Source organism: Thermobia domestica, chromosome 5 (assembly GCF_964235325.1).
Source record: "Thermobia domestica chromosome 5, izTheDome1.hap1.1, whole genome shotgun sequence".
NCBI classification, from domain to species: domain Eukaryota; kingdom Metazoa; phylum Arthropoda; class Insecta; order Zygentoma; family Lepismatidae; genus Thermobia; species Thermobia domestica.
The window spans coordinates 181,012,184-181,032,100 of NC_137458.1; the positions used below are offsets into that span (position 1 = coordinate 181,012,184).

At 36.0% G+C, this 19,917-nt stretch overlaps 2 protein-coding genes across 2 annotated transcripts in view; one reads left to right on the top strand and one right to left on the bottom strand.

Annotated features, from left to right (window-relative positions):
• Nucleotides 1–19,917, top strand: part of LOC145686307 (uncharacterized) — a 1,046,376-nt gene that overhangs the window by 915,680 nt on the left and 110,779 nt on the right. The gene's annotated exons all lie outside the window — the stretch shown is intronic.
• The window catches only part of hgo (homogentisate 1,2-dioxygenase), a 720,105-nt gene continuing 700,737 nt past the window's right edge, over nucleotides 550–19,917 (bottom strand). The window contains exon 10 of the mRNA XM_081759460.1: nucleotides 550–6,817. Coding sequence (XP_081615586.1) covers nucleotides 6,686–6,817 — 132 coding nt within the window. The 3' untranslated portion in view covers nucleotides 550–6,685. The remainder of the gene's footprint in view (nucleotides 6,818–19,917) is intronic.

The window sequence follows — 19,917 nt, forward strand, 5'->3', positions numbered from 1 at the left end:
TATTAGCAGTATGTCAAATTACCAAAACTAATACAAGACCCTAGACCGATAAGTTTAATTTCTTTTCCAGCTAAAATAGGTAAATCAATAATCTGTAAACACATGTTTAACCATATTTCACTATATCTTTCTGATTCACTTTGTAAATGTAAAAAATAATATATATATTCTGGAATACCCTAAGAATCCAATTCAGTTCTTTTACTCTTTTTAATATTGATAAACAATTTACCTGAAGGTTTCGAATATACTTCATATCTACTATTTGCTGATGAAACTAAATTACACAAATTTGTACAAGGGATGATTGTGAAAAATTACAGAGAGATCTTGTGGGCTTAAGTGAATGGTGTGAAATAAATAAATTTGTACTCAATATCTCAAAATGCAATGTTGTAACATTTCAATAATCAAGAAACCTGTTATATTTAAATATATTAAAGGAAATCAAGTACTGGAAAGGAAAGAAGTGGTCAGGGATCTGGGAGCATGGTCTGATGCAAATCTTAAGTTTACGTATCATATATATATCAAAATAAATGAGGCATTTAAAATGTTTGCATTTATTAAACGATGGTGTTGTCATTTTAAAAATATAAAAACAATATTAACATTATATGACTCCTTTGTTAGAACAAAATTAAAATATGCTTCTATAATTTGGGAACCATTCTATCAAAAATAAAAGCAACAAATAGAATAGGTAGAAAAGAAATGTTAAAATATATTAGTCATAAAATTGATGATATAAAAACTCGTTATGTATCTTACAATATACTTCTCAGGAGATTTCAGCTTGTCATTTGAAGAATCATTCAGTGTGTGGTTCACTTAAAAAAAAAATAATTGATAACAAAGATGATGTTTTTCTTAAGTACCATTCTACCGTTCTATTGCCCTCGTCAATATCTGAGATCAGACTAATGCTTTATATGTCTGATAACAAAACGCATTTAGCTAAAAATTCTCCTTTGTATAGGACATGTGATACAAGTAATAAAATACATTTTATGGTATTAGTTATATTTCAAGTGAAATTCTCAAAACTAAAACAAAATTGCGTCCAAATGTTACTTCATAAAATATAAAGACAGTGATTATTGTATCTTGTACATATTTGACTGTATCCAAATGAACAGAATATGAGTAATAGTTAATTGAAGGGTCTAGTATCAAAACCTACCATATCCATTTTTTCACTTTTTGACAAATAAGAAAAACATATAGCTCTGTTATATCAAGCGACATGTTGTTCTTTCAACAATGAAATTTGACCATTGTTGGCTACACAAATGTTAGCACGCACAAAATCGAGCACTGAGCAATAATAACGCTATTTTTGACAATATACGCAGGATATGGTACTGGAAGTGAAAAAGGGATATGGTAGGTTTTGATACTAGATCAATTGTTGAAATTACTTCACACTTTGCACTTTCTGCACCATTATAAAGCTGATAATTTGTACTCTGTAATTGCCTTCGGGTATATATATAAAATAGAGAATGCGTTGTTTTTCTATAGCATCAATTCTGGAACTATTGTCACAACACCGAATGTGCATTTGTTCCTAAACATGGAAGCAGCTACAAGAAGAGGTGGACTTACCAATTATATTCTGTCCACCTCATCATCTGGGAAGTTATTCATCTCCGACATGAAATTTCATTAATTAGATAACAAACGTAAAAGATGGAAAATTAAAATTCTTAGGGACAATGTTAATTACAGTTGAACTTCCATATGTCTCAATGTTGAATTTGAGGGCTGAAGGTGACATAGGTACTGCAAAATTGTAACACTTTCAAGAGATAAGAGCATTTGCGATACATGATTACTGGAAAGAAAGAAAGTTGCAAAACTGTTGAAACAAGATGCTTAATCAATTTAATTTATTTTCATTTATTTACGCCATCTAACCAATATATGATGTTTGGAGGGTTCAATTCACATACAGTTATATAGAATTTAAACAAGAACAAAGTACATTTTACATTGTTATACAGACATTCTTAGGTATTCTCTTCCACTATATGTTTCTCTCTATGGGACATTTTAAAGTTTTGTTTAAATTTATTTTATATGATTGGGCAAATCATTAAATATTTTATTTGTCATATGTCTGGCGCCCTGTTGTACCAGTGATAATCTGGTACTTTCTGTTTAGATCTCTAGTGTTATAATGATGATTTTTCACCTCAGCTTTATTTTGCATTAGACCGAAAACATTATTTTTTCATATAAACAGATGGAACTGTTAATATGTTTAACTTTTAAAAATACAACTTGCACCTTGTTGTGTAATGTAGGTTTGCAAAGGTACAGACGACCTGTTTTCGTTTAATAAATACATATTTGCTTAAAGTTGCATTACTCCAAAATAAATGTCATACTTTATGAAAGAGTATATGGACCCATAGTAAACTTGTATTAAGCCTTTTAGAGATAATGTGTCTTTTAGTACTCTTACTGCATAAAACGTCGATTTCAGTTTATGTATCGTTGCTTTGATATGATTATTCCATCTGAAATGTTCATCTAATATGATGCTCAAAAGTTTGTTTACTTAACGAATTATTGCAAATTTACTGCAAATTTAACGAAACAGTAGTACATGTCGATTAAAATACTTTGAACACAAGGCAAAACATGACGTATATTCAGATAACTATTCAGTTATGAAAGTAAAAGAATCAACCCATCATCATAAAAGTTAATGACAGTGAATTAAAATGAAAAATATATGCTTTTCTATTTAATCTCATAGCAACCATGATTTTAGAGCTTCTACCAGACAACGACTGAGCAACTATCAACGAGACATTTTACATTGGAAATGGGGTTTTGACAGTAGCTGTTATCCTTTCAGATATAAACTGATACGGGTTCAAAGCGACAGTAGTGGCGAAATATTTATGGTATCTACTGTTTCCAGTCGTATTTGTTTCCAGTGGATTCATGGAAATGGTTATACAAGTAGAAAGAGAATACATCACAAGAGAGAGATGAAGTAACAATATGACGTACATTGTTCTCTAACATTGTCAATGATTGGCAAAATATACCATGTTTGTAAAACGTTGGAAAGAAGAAAAAAATTACCCAAGATATGTTCAAAGAATAGAATGAGACCCACTGTGATGTGCCTAAGGCTATTAATAGTATTACAAATTATGACAATACTGCTTAAAGGTTTAAGAGAAATCTGACATGGGTTTGAAATTGACAGAAATAGACCAAAAGCTAATCTCTCGTTTGGAACAGTATTGACAACAATGTCGCATGAGCACAAAATGACTATAACAATATTGCAAAACGAACGCATGAAAACTTTTGAGTTACATGTGAGATTATACCCTCAAATATGCCACCAACAGTACATAAAATTCTTATCGACAGACCGATAGTTATACAAGCACCTATTTAAAAAAAAAACAAAAAAACAAAAAAACAAAAAAAAACTGGAGCGCTGTCGAAGATGCATTGAATGTCATTGAAACAAAACTATTCGGAAACATAGAAAAGGCTACGTAAGGATTCAAGAAAGGACGCCAATTTGCCTTTTTCATGAGATTAAGTCCTGACTCACTAATTTCAAAGTTAATTCCAAGGGTAAAAATGGAAAACAGCCTTGGAAAGTTATTGCTCCTTTGAAAATCTAAAGAAGTAATAAAGGCGAAGATGACCACTCTGTAAAGTCTGCTTCCAAGGGCGAGTTATGCCGAGGCCCTAGAAACTTCTAAGTTACTTTAAGCACTTATCTTACTAGTTTAGAAAATTACAATTTATTCTAATTACATGCTGTAATTTCTTTAGTTAATTAGGTCAAAATATTTTTGCCTATCTTTTTCGCTAACTGGACTATTATGTGGCGTCAGGAAGGACAAAGTGCCTGGAATACCGATCTGTCAATACTGGAAGTCCCATTATGCAGAAAAGTAAGCAGTAGGAAGAAGAAAACATATCGATGATTTGAAAAATGGAAGAAAGCATTGAAAGTGAAAAGGGGAAGCTGTAGGTAGAGAAACGTGGAAGAAACATTTTCAGCCCCGAATCAAAATCTAAGGCTTTAAAAAATAAAAATAAAACACTAACATAAAAAAAACACTAATTAGTTCCACGACTACTAACAGGCAGAATACTTAATCCCTAAGATGGAGTTACTTTGCACCAGTGTTTCTTTCAGAAATAATGTTCCGGGTGGGCATACTTAATATTCTCAGAGGGCACTGCTGATACTATTCTATTTATTATTATATTATAAACGTATTATTTTGGTCTGCTCCGGGGGGGCACTCTCAGAGCTTCGGGCGGGCAGTGCCCCCCCAATAACAGCTCTGGAAGAAACACTGCTTTGCACCAGATGTAACAAAATATAAAGAAAATATAAATGAAATATAAACTTTGGTGTATAGTAACCCCATAGGTGAGTATACTTTGCACCACACGCAAAACAGTATACGAATATAATGTTTCTGTGCAAAATTTTCCCTTTAGTATTTATACATTTCACTTCCTACACAAAACTGCATGCAATCTACAAATATAGATATTAGAATAATGGTAACCGTATCAGAACTTAGTATGAATTACTGATATTTGTAAAGAAAATTATGTATTTTCTAGTACCAGCATAGGAACCACATTCTGATAATTTAACATATGTCCCACAAAAATGCCAATTCAAGAAAAAAATAATCCGTGTGAACTGATTTGCTTTGGTTGCTCTTTACGTCCAAGAATACCATCAGTGGAAGTTTTCAATCACAATCAGTGGAAGATATGCGGGATTTGGGGCTTTCAGGCTGAAGCAAACCCAAAATTCATGATTTCTTTTTTTAAAAATCTAATGTTAGTAATTCCTATGCGTATAAGCTCGAAGCCTCTCCCCCCAAAAAGTCTAGTGATTTAAAAAAAAAAAAAGCCTTTCTGAGTGAAGCTCCTCTCAAACAATTTTCTGGATCCGACACTGTTCGTAATTTATTCTCCAAGAAGAAATCCATTCCAGCATCTACCTAAATAGGAAATTTACCTGCTAAAATTAGAAGGCAGGAGGAATCATCAGCAATAATTTGATATTTAAGGGATTACTTTAGACCGGTGCAAAGTAACCTCGATTAGAGGCAAAACTGCCTTCTCCCGGTTTTATTTTTTTATGACTTTAAAACGTTTCACACTTTAATTTCAACTCTTGCTTCAAAGTCCCATTATACGCAGTAGTGTTCTACGAAACTGACTTCACTTGATGGAAATTCTTGTACGTGGTATCTTTGAAATTTTGTCGGCCTTTATAGTGACTGCTTCCCATACTTCTACAACAACAAACCCTTCCGCTAATTAGAACTGATGTTAACCGCGAACATTATAACCAAAATATAGTTAAATATTCTATCTTACGGTGGCAGTTGAAACTTCTGTTTACAGTTCATGGTTTTACCGACAGAAGACTGCAACTCTTTTCATGTTTTGTGCAAAGTTACCCATGAAGTGCAAAGTACACGGTATTTATACTTAAGGCCCAAAAAAAAAAAAAAAAAAACTATAATCGTAAAACACTAACACTTGAAAACACAAATTAACTTGTGCTAGACGGGCACATGTTCAATTCATTGTGAAAAGTAATTTGGTTAGGTTAGGGTTGGTGTGTGCTAGCAGTTGAATGTGTGTGTGTTTTTTTAAAAGAAATTTCAGTGAGATCTGCTGCTGCAGGATAGGATAAAAATGGTATAATACTTTTGTGTTTTCTCCTAAACATAAGACAAGTGTTTAAGTTTAATCCTTGTTGTCAGCAGGATTGGCACGATTATAGCAAATAGGTTTAAACGGGATGTTTTTTTAACTTCATTCCCCCTTCGAAAAACCGCCTAATTTGCACCCTGATGCAAACCATGTATTTTATTCTCCCTACCCGATTTTATACATCCTTTTCCGAAATTTTACGCAATAAAAGCTAATTCATGTGTCATTGTATGAATACTTTTTCACGCGCCACCCTAGCCAACTGCCTTAAGTTGGTCACAAGGAAGCGTGTGAGGGTAGATTTAAAACGAAGTTGCATCACCAGAGTGTGACGTTATTATTATAGTGGTCAAGGTAGAACTATACGAGACCTGCGGGTCTTCTAATCCACTTCGCTTGCTGAAGCTCAGTCAGTTGTTTCGTGACTAAGTAAATAACTTTTTATGCATTATATATTACGTAAAAGGGCATATATGTATGTAAGCTTTCCTTGGGTCGGGTTTGAACCTACGCCAAAAGCGATTTTCATTACTAGCCAGTGCGCTAACATGTCCGGCCACGAACACCAAGGGCAGTCACTGTTTGATTTCTGCTATATGTATGCTACTTGGCGAGAAACGGTTCAACCAATTAGATCCGTATATTTAGTTCCTATCATTAGGATCAAGCGTGATTAAAATATATACTGAGAGACTTTTTTAATACTGCAAACTTTAATTTTACTTCTTTAATTTTTGTGAAAAACCTGATTTGATTGTGTAATATATCGGTTGGGAACCACAGGACTAATTTTGGAAGGTACACAGCTTTTTGACATTATGGATAAAAATACATGAGCTAAAATTTCAAAGAACACAAATAACAAATTATTTCTATGGAAATATAAATGCTTTGTTTACTTGTTAATAATCTAGTAAATTATATCAAAACTACATTAAAAATCATATTATTTGATATTAGGATTAAAATGCTTCTTCAGTGATTTCCAACATTTGTAGTAATTTTTATCCAGTTTTGCACACGTATCTTCTGCCCATTTGGTCACTGCAAGACTCAAGCTGCTTTCGAACATAAAAGCCTACAATGCATAAAGAAGAAATTATTAATGCATGGTATTAAAACATAAGAAAATCATGTACGAATAAGTAATTTTATTGAGAGTTCAGGTAAAATATCCGTTCTTCATATGGGAAGAATACCTTATGAAAAATATTTTAATCCCCTTCTCGCTTAAGTTACGTATTTTAATGTCAGTGCAATGACAAAGATGTGTCATATACACTACTTTTGGCTTAAATTTTGGGACGCCCTATCCTCCTTGAATAATTTCTTAAATCAAAGTGGAATGACAAAAAGCCAACTTGAGGTGGTTAACAACTATGTTTCAATGATCAAAGTTATAAATAATATTAAAGTAAGGTTATTTGAAATGGGTCACTCGTTCTTCCAACCTCTAAAACTACGGATTTGGCATTAACCTAATTCATTTTAGATATGTTTACACCCTTTCTCAAACCCGATCAAGTTTGATCTTGGACTTAGACGTCACTTTTCATCTCAGCGACCCCACAACTATGAATTCGACTCAAATATTGGCTATTTTCGATTATTCTTTTGTTATACCTTCCTATCCGCACCCCTTGGATTCTAGTTTTTTTTTTTTTTTGCTCCAATAGTGTTTTCTCTAAATTGTAAGTAGACAAGGGCGCCAATGTTGTGGTTTCTATGGGGTGGCAAGTATAAGTGACATTTCAAATGTTGTCACAAATTTTGCGGTAACTATTCTAAACAATCAGTTCGGTTTTCGATCTTCCGAAGTACATTTTCCTCTAGAGGGGGGCGAACGTCCCACTTTGCCTCCCCCTGATCGATGCGCGTTGTAAGTAGGGTTATTTACAGAAATCTCGACAGTCAGGAGATCTCGACATTTTTAAGATCTGGCAAAGCTAGTGATCATATACGCACGCGAGAAGAAACATTCAGTACATAGAAGGTTAGTGTCTGTTCTCAGTGACAAGTTGCATATGCAGAGAAGTTAATTTTACCTGTTACACAGCAAGCAGAAGCCTCTAAAATAGGTATATAAAGTTTTATTTAAGAAAAAATATCCATATTATATGTTTCAGTAAGTCAAAAATAATGCATAAAGGTAATATATGTTGATGAAAGCAGTGGTGTATTCTTAATATACTCAAGGTAAGCACTGCATACCTTTAAATTATACATTAACATCTAAAGCAATCATTACTACTTTATTTCCTGTAAGAATTATCTCATTTATCGGAAGCTTTGTATTCTTGTACAGCCAGCCACAAAAGCATTTCCCCCCTAAGCGCTCTAATTCCATTACTTGGGGTCCAGGTCTTTTGCAGCTCTCAGAACGCCTAGACAGATTAAATCCAACTAACACGTAACTTTTTTCGGCACTGACAGCAGTTGGTAGCACTGAGTCAAGTCTTTATGCAAGTAAAATTGTGAGTAGATAACGCACGAAACATTTATCCATTCTGAGATCAATCTCTCTGGTTCAGAGCGTGTTGTCCAATGAACATCATATGTTAATCTCATTGTATGTTGTGTGTTCATTACATACTCTATATTCAAAGAAATAAAAACACTGATCACATATGAATCAGAAAATGCTTGAAAGTAGCTGAAAATATCAAATCTAGAACAACTACTGGAAATAACTTTGTAAATGATTGCCTCCATTGAGAGACGACCTCCACTTCTCCTCATTCCAACATCTTTTTCTTTCTAGGGAAGAGAAGAACTTGCTTATCACACTGAGTATGCATTGAAATTGAAACTGAAACAGGAACACATGAAAAAGTTTCAGCCTAGCCGGGATTCGAACCCGGGTCTACCGAACAGAACTTCAATGTACTAACCAGTCACCTACCGCGCTACTTAACCTTCCACCAAAACTAATAACTAGTTAAAATCGTTTCATGGAAAAATATAAACAAGATACTCAAATATAACAAACACAAAGAAATATAAACAAAATATAAATAAAAATATAAATAAGAAAATATAAGCAACTTGTGTAAGTGTCTTAATGACTTACTCGAGATTTCCTTGTATAACTCAAAAACAAGATATATACACGCTGCTCTATGAAGAAAGTATCACGAAATGATATTCAAGTTGAGCCTACGTCATTGGCAGAGCCGTAACTTGTGGGGGGCAACTGCCCTCCAGAGAAGCTCCCCGCCGTACGAGGGGGCCAATTTTCAAACAAAATTTTCTTACTCCATATACGATACGAACATGAAATTAGAAATCAAGCATCAAATTGGGTCGCTACCTTATATAAACAAAAGAGCACACAAAAAATAAATAGAACAAAAATGAATCGTGGACCCATTTGAGTAATATTTATTTCTATGGCTTTGAAATTTATCAACATTGTCCCATTAATAATTTAGCCATGTATGGAATGGGCCGAGGGAGTAACTAACGGAACCGCAGACATTGCCGTGCGGGAGGGCCCACAGGCTCCGGTGGGCCCATAAAGATTAAGAGAAAGTTGGAGAGAGGGGGCCCAATAATTAGAAATCAAAACGGGCCTAAACAAACTTATTAATGCTTGCCCCACACCAGAAAAGAGTTGAGTTGACTTTGAGTTTAACGTCTGGTTCAGTAGCGAAGCTATATATGACGTGGACCTACTGATTCTCGTGGAATCCTAACCACATGAGCTCCCGCCGGAAATTGAACCCGGGTCTTCCATGCCAAAGGCCCCCCAGAAAAGATTCTAAGTTTCGGCGCTAGTCATCAGTTGCTGGGATGGTCCCGATTTACATTACATTTCGTCGTTAATATAACTTCTAATTTCCAATGAAGAAAAGACGATAGGAATTATTTTCACATTCTTTAAGTTATATCAACACGTGTAGAAATAGACAGTTCTATGTTTATGTTCCATAACTACTAGTTTATTTTCTTATATTCATATGAGTAGTTTGTGGCAAATTGACGTCACATGATCATGAGGCTGCTGATCATGAGGCGCAATCCACTAGGGGTTCGAATTCCTCTGAAGAGCAAGGTCGGAATTTTAATTGTCCTAAGTATTTCTGTGTTCGTGTTCCTGTAGTGTTTGGAATACGTTGGAAGCACATGAGGTGCCAGTGGCGAACAATACTCCAGTTGGGGCGATTTGTTGAAAAAAAAAATGTGAAAGCGGGAACCTCTCATTGCAGATACTTGGGTTCAAATCCCTTCATGTTAATTAGTAATTTTTATGAATGGGAAGATAATGTTTATGTAATCCGTATTGTAATTATGTTATTCCTTTATTATTATTATTATTATTATTATTATTATTTTAATATTATTATTGTTATTATTATTATTATTATTATTATTATTATTATTATTATTATTATTATTATTATTATTATTATTATTATTACCACAATGGAAAGAAAAGTAACATAGTCGAAGGTTTCATAGGAACAAAAGATATAGAGTACGTCAGATGTTTCTTAGGTTTACACATGAACGCATTAATATTATTACGTTTACGGATTTACAGATAGAATTATCATTTTATGACAAGAAATCGAATATAAAGATTTGTTAGCAGATAACCGTAATGCATTTTGTTTCGCCCTTCTTCTAATTAGAAAGGTGAGGAGACATTTTAAATAGGATCATTCTCGTGACTAGCGATCCCTATTTTAAGTTCGATCACTATTAGCAATTTGTGCATAGCTACAAACAATTCCTTGCAACTCATTTTTGGCTCATACTACAGCAGTAAGGACGTGTTTAGCCCTTATGTGTTTATCAATTCTTGTCAAAACACGTTACTTGCTAGACAGTTACGAAGGTTGATACAGATGACGTAATTTTGTTTTATTGGCTTTTCACCTGTAAAGGAAGTTGTCTCAGCTCTTAGACCCAGAGAAATTGAATATTTTTCATGTTACTATACATCAGAAATATCAGTTTTGTAGATTGTAAAAGTTTACTGAATTGCCACACTCGGAATCAAACTCGCGTCCCCAACACTACGAAACTAACGCTTAAGGCAGTACTCTAAGACATCACTGTTCTGGGAGAAGGAAAAAAATGGAGCTGTAGTGAATTCAGTAATTACACACTTTTATGATTCCAGTGTAATAATGCTGAATCTTTCTGATTTGGTAAAATAGTCATGATAAAATTGTAAAGTATTATGCAGAAAGAATAGTCCAGAGAAGCCAACTTTAAATTGACAACTCATATGTACGGGGGCGCTGCCATATGCTCTGGCCTTGGGCCCTGATTTTTCACGGCACGGCATTGGACAGATACTTATATTGAGTGGAATCTGGTGTTTCAGGGCACTGGATAATTTTTTTTAAGTTAATTAATTTAACGAACCTTCCTCAGTACCTTATTTGCTATTTTTACGCGTTTTACTCACTTTTCCACTTTTTCCACTAACTCTTTAAGAAGAGGAACAAAAACACAGAAAGATGGAGGACAGTATAAATCACAAACCCCTATTCGCGCGTTCTTCCCTTGCCTGAAGTAAATCAAAATATGGTGAACATGCAATTTTTGGTCTTCCATTTTCTATGTGGTGTTAAATCCCGAGTTGGAGCGGGTCAGCGGGTCGTGGGTCAACAGCATGTGACCCACTGCGACCCATCATCCACCGTGACCCACTGTGACGCATATCCCACCGTGACCCACCACTCACTATGATACACTCTGACCCACCGATCCTCTCTGCTCACTGCATTGTAGACAGTATCTTCTGACGCGAGAAAACGCCAATGAACCGATGGGTAAAACGATCATCCAAATACTACCTTCAATAAGAACAGTGAGTACACTTTATTTCTCTTTTTCTTTTTCCTAGCCCATTTTCATGAAATGGCAACTATTTGACAACGATTCTTTGTGAAAAATTGAAATATAACTATAAGTTAGCAACACTGAAAATGAGACTAATAACAGTTGATTCTTCCATAAACAAATAGTACACAACAAATGCAATATATTATGATAATTAATGTATTGTTAAGGCATAGTAACAACATTTAGGATCCGACTCAAAGTGTGTATCGATATGGAATCGAAATCTTGAACCAAAATCAAAATTATAGGAGAAAACTGTTACAACAAATGACAAAATTCTCGAAGTGCGCGCAACAATTAAAGATGTTGCCCAAGGAAGGCAGTAGGTTTCCTGCTGCTCCGAGTTATTCAGTTAAACTTAAACAAGGAAAACCCATAAGTGCAGAAGAAAAGCAATCAGTTCAATTCAACAAGTATCAACGTTGTTCAATTCACTGAAGAAAATTAAGGCCTTAAGTAGCTAATCTTCATGTTCTCATAGAATAGTATACATATACACATTATTTCTTTACTTACTTACAAGGGAAGTGTCAATGAGCTCATATCGAAACCTACCGTAAACATTCACTCAGAGGAAGGAAGTCCCACAGTAAGACCACACACAAAAAAGCAGCTGCGTTTTTGAAGTGGAGTTAACCAAAATGGCAGATTGAAATGTCGCGTATCCATGTCGACAATTGCACAATACGTTCAGTACCATCCCTTATAAACTGCCTGTTAATAATAAAAAGTCAATAACAACAATGTGGTTACATACTATACCTAAGGGGAAGTCGTACGGTAATGTGAACCTTGACGGCAGCCATCTTGAAGTCCGCCACCTTGAATGGAGGTCAAGGTTTGCAAATGGGAATAGGGCAATATGATTTTGGGCTAGAATTTAAGCAGAAAAACAATGGTAGCAATAGTTTTAAGACACGGTAAAAAGTTCTAGGCATATTTATTGTGTATGTTTCCATGTGCACAACTCCCGAATGTAGCAGCTGTCCAACAGTTCGTAAAATACAAAAATATAGGAAACACCCTCTATATGTTCTCAATTTGTCCCAAATGTTGTTGAACAAAGCTACACACTTGCAGGAGATTAGTCGACAAATTTGGTCCAAATGGTTGAACAGGGGCGGAGACACAAGCCGGACAAAACGAAAATGCCATTGGAAAAGTACAAAATAGTTTAAACACCATGTAGATGTTTTCTGATGATTTGTTTGAAATTATGGTGGTCACAACTAGATACGTTTGAAAGACTACTCTGAAAATTTGGTTCAAATCGGTTGAATAGGAGCGGAGATAGACCAGATAATACGAAAATTTAGCCAAAATCGCTGATAACAAAATCCTTGTATTAAATGCTGTATGTGCAATTTTCCTGTGATCTGTCTCAAATTTTAGTAAGCGGAGCTAATACCTCTAGAAGATTACTCGGTGAGTCTGGTCTAAATTGCTCTCGTTAAGCAGTACTTTGTAAATCTTATTTATCAATTGGGAATAGAAGCATGAGTCTAACAAAGATCAAATCAACTAGTTCCTAGATACGTCAATAGATGGCAGCCTGCTTCGTATCGAATTCATACAGTACACATGGTTTCCATAGCAACAGTACAAACATTTCAAGCATATGGCTTGTTTCTGACGTTTCGCGCTACACTGGGCTATGAATAAGTAATTGTAGGTAAAGCATTGATTTACATTTCAATAGCGACAAGTTATTTTTGGACAGCTGCTTCATTCGGGAGTTGTGCACATGGAAACATACACAATAAATGTGCCTGTAACTTTTAACCAAATGCACGTATCTTAAAACTATTGCTACCATTGTTTTTCTGCTTACATTCTAGCCCAAAATCATGTATCATATTGCCCTATTCATATTTAAAAAATTTGACCTGCATTCTAGATGGCGTATTTTAAGATGGCTGTCGTGAAGGTTCACCTTACCGTACGACTTCCCCTTAGGTATAGTATGTATCCACAGTGTAGTTATTGAATTTTTATTATTAACATGCAGTTTACAAGGGGTGGTACTGAACTTATTGTGCAATTGTCGACATGGATACGCGACATTTCAATCTGCCATTTTGGTTGATTAAACTTCAAAAACGCAGCTGCTTTTTTGTGTTAATCTTTCTGTGGGACTTCCTTCCTCTGAATGAACTCTTACAGTAGGTTTCGATATCAGCTCATTGATACTTCCCTTCTTACAAGCAAGGTCCACAACGAGGCACACTCAGATCCGACTCAAACTTCGCCCAGAGGACACACACTGGAAAAGAAGAAAAAATGCCAAATTGGAGCTTCCCAATACCAGAAACACCGGAGTTATGCTCCCCAACATAACGCACCACGCGGCAATATGATATAAGATAAACGTCGCAAGATACCCGTTTAGGTCGAAAACGGAAAGGACGAGAAGCACCGAGATGATACCAAGATACCTGATATGGTATAACACAGACTTGGCCGCCATCTTGAAAGCCGTTATCGTAAATATATCGTAAGGTATTGAAACGTGAAGGATGTCTTGTGAAAGACCGATGTCGGGTAGAATTAGAAAATGAAACAAATGCCCAAACTCTAATAACGTATCGAGCATGGTATTAACATGAAGAGGAAAGTATGGAAAAACAGCTGAAGTTATGTTGAAACAGAAACGGCCAAAGGAACCCAGAAAACATGGATGATGCGACAAAGAAACACACACGCACACACATAGAGAGAAACATATACATTTGAGTTGGAATGCTACATACACACACAGATATATATATACATAGATACAGATATATAAGATTGTACCTATTGTTGAAAATCTCGGCATTAGTGGTAGTGAGTAAAGAAATGGGTGACACACAGCTCCCGCAAACACCAAGCACATTTGATCACAGAAAGTTCTGGGCACTCGTCTTTACAACATTCACGCTGTCGTAGATTGAAACAAAAGTCAGTTGTGTTGTACTGGAAAGCAACGTCCTCTGCTAATCCAGCTAGTTTCCACCTGCATTGATGTGTCATATGAAATCGTGGACAACAAAATTGGTTGTGTACCAGTGAATGCAGCTTAAGGACGGTGTCTCGCTGGTGAAGGTTCACGTTGGTATGGTCACGCAATGCCTCCGAAATCCGTCGTACCATGTGTTTATACATACGGAAGTAATACAGATCCAACGGTTGGCACTGCGAAGTAGTTTTTTCAGGTATAATATGGATGCGAATATGATCGGCGGTGAAACCACTTTCATGAAGTAGCCTTGCAAACGTGTCTCTGTCCTTGTGAAGTCCATATGAATCTAGCAACAGAAGGCTTTGTGTGTGGGAGCATCTGCTGCTACTTGTGGTATTACGCAATCTTTGATGAAAACCGAATAGGCTTCCCTTGTCATTTTACCAGAAGGCGTCCAGAATACCACTAAATTTGGTGCGGCGAACATATTGTACTTAAAGCTACGGGTTCCTGGAGAATGACAAAGAGTTTATCCGCCACCATCCCTGCTTTCGACAACAACGGCACCACAGTGTACGTATGCGTCGTTGCATGCACAGACTGGACACAGCCCTGAATGTGCGATGATCCTCTTCTGGCTAATGTGCGCCCACTTGTCAACTCTTTGGCAAAACCGGATTCATCAGCATTCCATATATTTGCATTCTCAAACCCCTCCATGATGGTCTTGGTTTCGTCACACCACCCAGCAATAACCAAATCAATATCCTCCTTGTCGCGTACATACTTCATTGTGACATATGATGTAATTTTACGACTCACGATATTGTTTTGTTGTTTCAGTGCCCCAATCCATCCGTGACTAGCATTGAACGTACGGAGACTACACTTCAGAGCCTGCTCCTTTGCCCATAATTTAAGATCACTGTCATGGACAATGCAGTTATCACATCGCGCAGCTATAAATTGTTGCAGCACATGTTCTGTGATTTCGCGATACACTTCGCGTTTTGTTTTCAATAAGCCTTCGTCGCGTTGTTCTTTCCATTTAAACAGTGTTCTCACCGAGGGACAGTTGCGGAATAGCGATATGAACGATGTGCGAATGTTTGATGCCCTTTGCCTTTTACGTCAAGCCAGTAGTGTAACATGTTAACTTTGTCCTCTAGCGTATAATATTTTGTATTACCTTCGTTTCCATTCGGCTCATAGTCACTGTCGGACGAGAACGGCGTTGCCTGTGGTTCGGGCGGAGAATCACTCCAAGGCAGCGTGCTGTCACCACTATCCGCGGCATCCGCTTCACCTGTTTGGGCCGGACCGGGTTCGTATTAATCAATGTCGAGAGTCTCATCCACATTTACTTCTGTTACATCGTAGTTGTTCAAAAACTCCAGCATATGTTCAGCTACTTTTCGTTCCGCCACTGTCGGTTCTGTCGATTGAACGTACCCTTGTTTTGAAAGCTCCCTTTGCATAACTAACACCACAATGAGAGGGTTCATATTGCAGGTCTACACTGGCGTTTTTAGATGAACAATAGTGCGGACACATTCACTATACAGAATATTGCGCGTTCTGACTCGCGTATGCCACAAACACACTATCACTTCTCACGGGCTAGCACCTGCTGTCCCGCTCACTTCGTTCCATCTGTGCCAGTGAAATCCGTAAACACAATTCGAGTGGTCTCACTGTGTGGTAAATTAGCCCTCTCGTGGGAGATTGCAACAACTCATGGAACTCGACTCCGCAGTGCTGCCTTTCACTGATATTGTGATTCTGTTTGGGACCGTCGGAAAATAAAAAATGAAATGAAATCTTTGAGCTTTACGTCCCACGGTTATGCCGGTAAAGGAGACAGTGATGATGAGAGATGAGTGAAATGGTGGAATGAAGAAAGTGGGAGGAAACGGGAGAACCCCGAGAAAATCCACGAGCACGGTGTTTGTCCACCACAAAGTCTACACGGCGCGATCTGGGATCGAACCAGGGACCCCAAGCACCTGAGGTGGACGCTCTACCACAGAGTCACCGCGTCTCCCGTCGAAAAACAGTGTAGCACATTGCGCAAAAGAAAAGAAACATTCGTAAAGAAATGTCAGCTAGAACATGGCTGGGCCTTATCAACCATGCATACTTTGTTTCAAATACTGTTGTTTAAACAAACGTAGGCCGAAATGTCCTTTGTTCTCACGAAACAGCAGGAAAAGTGAATAAGAAACGTACAAAACGTTGCCCAGGAGTGAGTTTCGATCCAAGGTAGGTCCTGCTTTTGGTAACCAAGCCAATATTATATTACCTACTATTATTGTAGTTTCTGTAGTCTTCAAACGAACGCCCGTATCGCGGGTGCAACTGTGGTTTTTACTGTACCAAGCCGGGTCCCAATATCCTTGAAAGACATAATGCGCCAATGCGGAGACACTTTCATGTACAGACACTGTCACGTTTACTTGTCGCGTACCATTGCCGTGGCATGTTACCCAATGCCGTGGCGTCTTTTGTCCTTCGCATACACGTTTGTTTTACCCGAGTCTTCTACACTTTCATCATTCTAACATTTCATTCATTTCTCATAATCACCGTCTCCTTTAGCCTGGTCGGCATAACCGCGGGACGTAAAACTAAAAAATTTCATTTTTCTTCTACACTGCATCACGTCCTCACCATTACACATATGTTTTTCGCGATTACATCATTGATTTTCATTTTGCATTTTACCTTACATTGATATATCACACATCCCAATTATCATTTCAATACCTTACGCTGTATCCAAGATCGTGGCTTTCAAGATGGCCACCAAAACATTGTTATAACATATCAGTTATCTTTTTGATATCATCCCGGTGCTTCTCGCCCTTTCCGTTTTCGACATAAACGGGTATCTTGTGACGTTTACCTTAGATCATATTGTCGCGTGGTGTGTTATGTTGGGGAGCATAACTCCGGTGTTTCTGGCATGTGTCCTCTGGGCGAAGTTTGAGTCGGATCTGAGTGTGCCTCGTTGTGGACATTGCTTGTTAGTAGTACTGAAGTTACTATTTGTATGATCGCATGCTATACAATGTAAGAAAGCACATCAAAAAATTGAACTAAAGGGGAAGAAGTACGATCTGTTTTCATGGATATCCGTAATGATTTAGGTAATAGAAATAATCTCGCATAATGATAAATATGCTTGCTGTTACGTACAAACGCTATCTCTTTATCGTTCAGTTGATAATTTGACATAACTCATTGTAGTTTCATCTGTAATTACAATTTGGAGTAAAATAACAATGTTCAGTTGCTCCTAAAGGAGGGGAAATTATGTAGTATTGGATATTTTGCCCCATATTACGGCGAGGTGTGAGAATGAGATGATTAAGGCACATCGCAGTGGTAGAAATACATGGACGTGCTGCAGTAGAAATAATGCGTGAAACAGACGAAACAATTTCCTCTTCACCAATCAGCAAATAGTCGTGCGCGCAGTGATACAATGTCGAGCTAAGCTGTTTGTTTTTGAAGGGTGCAAAGGACTGTGAAAAACGCTTTAGAAGCTTTATCTTTTTCTGTTCTATATATCATGTTCTTTGTAAGCTTCATCTAATGAATTTATATCTTTATCTCCTCTTCCTAATCGTTCTTTAAGCTTTGTACCTTGAAGTAAACTCTTTAAGATTCCTTCACTCTCGACTGTATCTTAATTGATCATTAGAGCTGGTCAAACTCTTCTTGAACACACCTTTTCAGTCTCTGAAACAGCCCCGTATTAAACACACCAATATAATTAATTTTTACTAACTTAGAAGCTCGACTGCGGATTATCCCATCCTAACCGTTATTTCCATTCTCTTTTGTCATTACAAAAGTTTCTTGTAAAAGTTTCCTAATAGGGGTGGTAGATTACGCTCTAAGCACGTTCCCGGAACCAGGGGTGTATTGTAATGCTTTTTAAAATCATGATAGGAGCCCAAAATATACAGCAAACTCTAAATCCTGGAATATGCATTTTAAATGTAAGTTTATTAACTAAATAATTTACTAATTCCTTTCCATATTTTGTATTATTCCAAAATCTTTAGTGTAATATGTTCAATATCTTAATTAAATAGCCTATACCTTTGGAATCATTAGGAGTAAATTATGAGAGTTTTGAATTGATCATGTGCATTATACCTAATTTCTTATAGTAAAAATTATTAATTCCAGCTAATTTCTTCACCATCACTACTCATTAAAATTAACTTCTCCACTAATTTTCCAACATCACCTAACCAAACATATTCTTTATTCTTTAGATAAATCTGTGTATTGTTTAGTTCCCTTCCGGATATTGGTGATATCTTCTCTGAAGATAAGAATTTTATACAATTCCCATAAGAATTTCATAAAATATTTCCTAGATTTTAGCGCTCGAAGATTTTAGCTTTTTTAATTTAGCATCATTGTTTTGAAAAAATGCATCAGAAGCTATTAATATATTATAATACTCATCTTCATCATCATCTGTGCAGTTCTGTGGATTTTTCGTTAAAAATTCCCGTATCCCTTTCTTCCTTTATATGTTTACCACCAATTATAAGATCATTACTTGCAACTTCACTTCTAAATTACCAATATCAACTCTTCTTTCATCATTTGAATCAGCATAAGTATCACATGTATCTTTATCCTTATACTATCTTGAATTTAAATGATGTATTGTTAAGGCTTCTAAATGTGTTTTTTTTTATGTTTGTGATTCAGAATTTTCTATAATTAATTTCATTCCTTCTATTTTATCTTTAACTTGTTTTCTCATATGTTTTATTTCTGCTCTTATAGGTGTGTCACTTTTCCTTATAAAACTATAACACATTGGATGTGTTTATAATAAGATCGAATCTCTTCTTGGACTTTTATTTACAACTGAAACAAGTTCACTTATTAAATTTTTATTTTGTTCTGTTACTTTTTCGATTTCGCTTCCTAAATTTGAATGGCATCAACTACTGATTGTTCTTGTTTCTTATACGCCATATGTTGATACTATTTCTTTTTTTTCAATTTTCAAAATATTTAATAAGAAACTATTTCAATTTAAGGTTTTTCTCAAATTCTCTTCATCCATTTATTATAAAGAAAATCCTCGAACATTAATGTTTGATGTTGATGTGGAACGTTAATCTTAGACGTTAAATTATGTATATTTTGAAGAAGAAAAAACACCACTCTGATATCGCAATGGGGATAGTAAAATTTGCGCCCATCTAAAGATACAAATATATAAACCTTAGATTGGTGGGTTTTGAAAAGGTTGTAACATTTCTTCATTATTTCAATTACTATAAAACCAAAATCATCTTTCCAGCAAATAGAGCATATCTCTATCTAAATTTATCATAAGA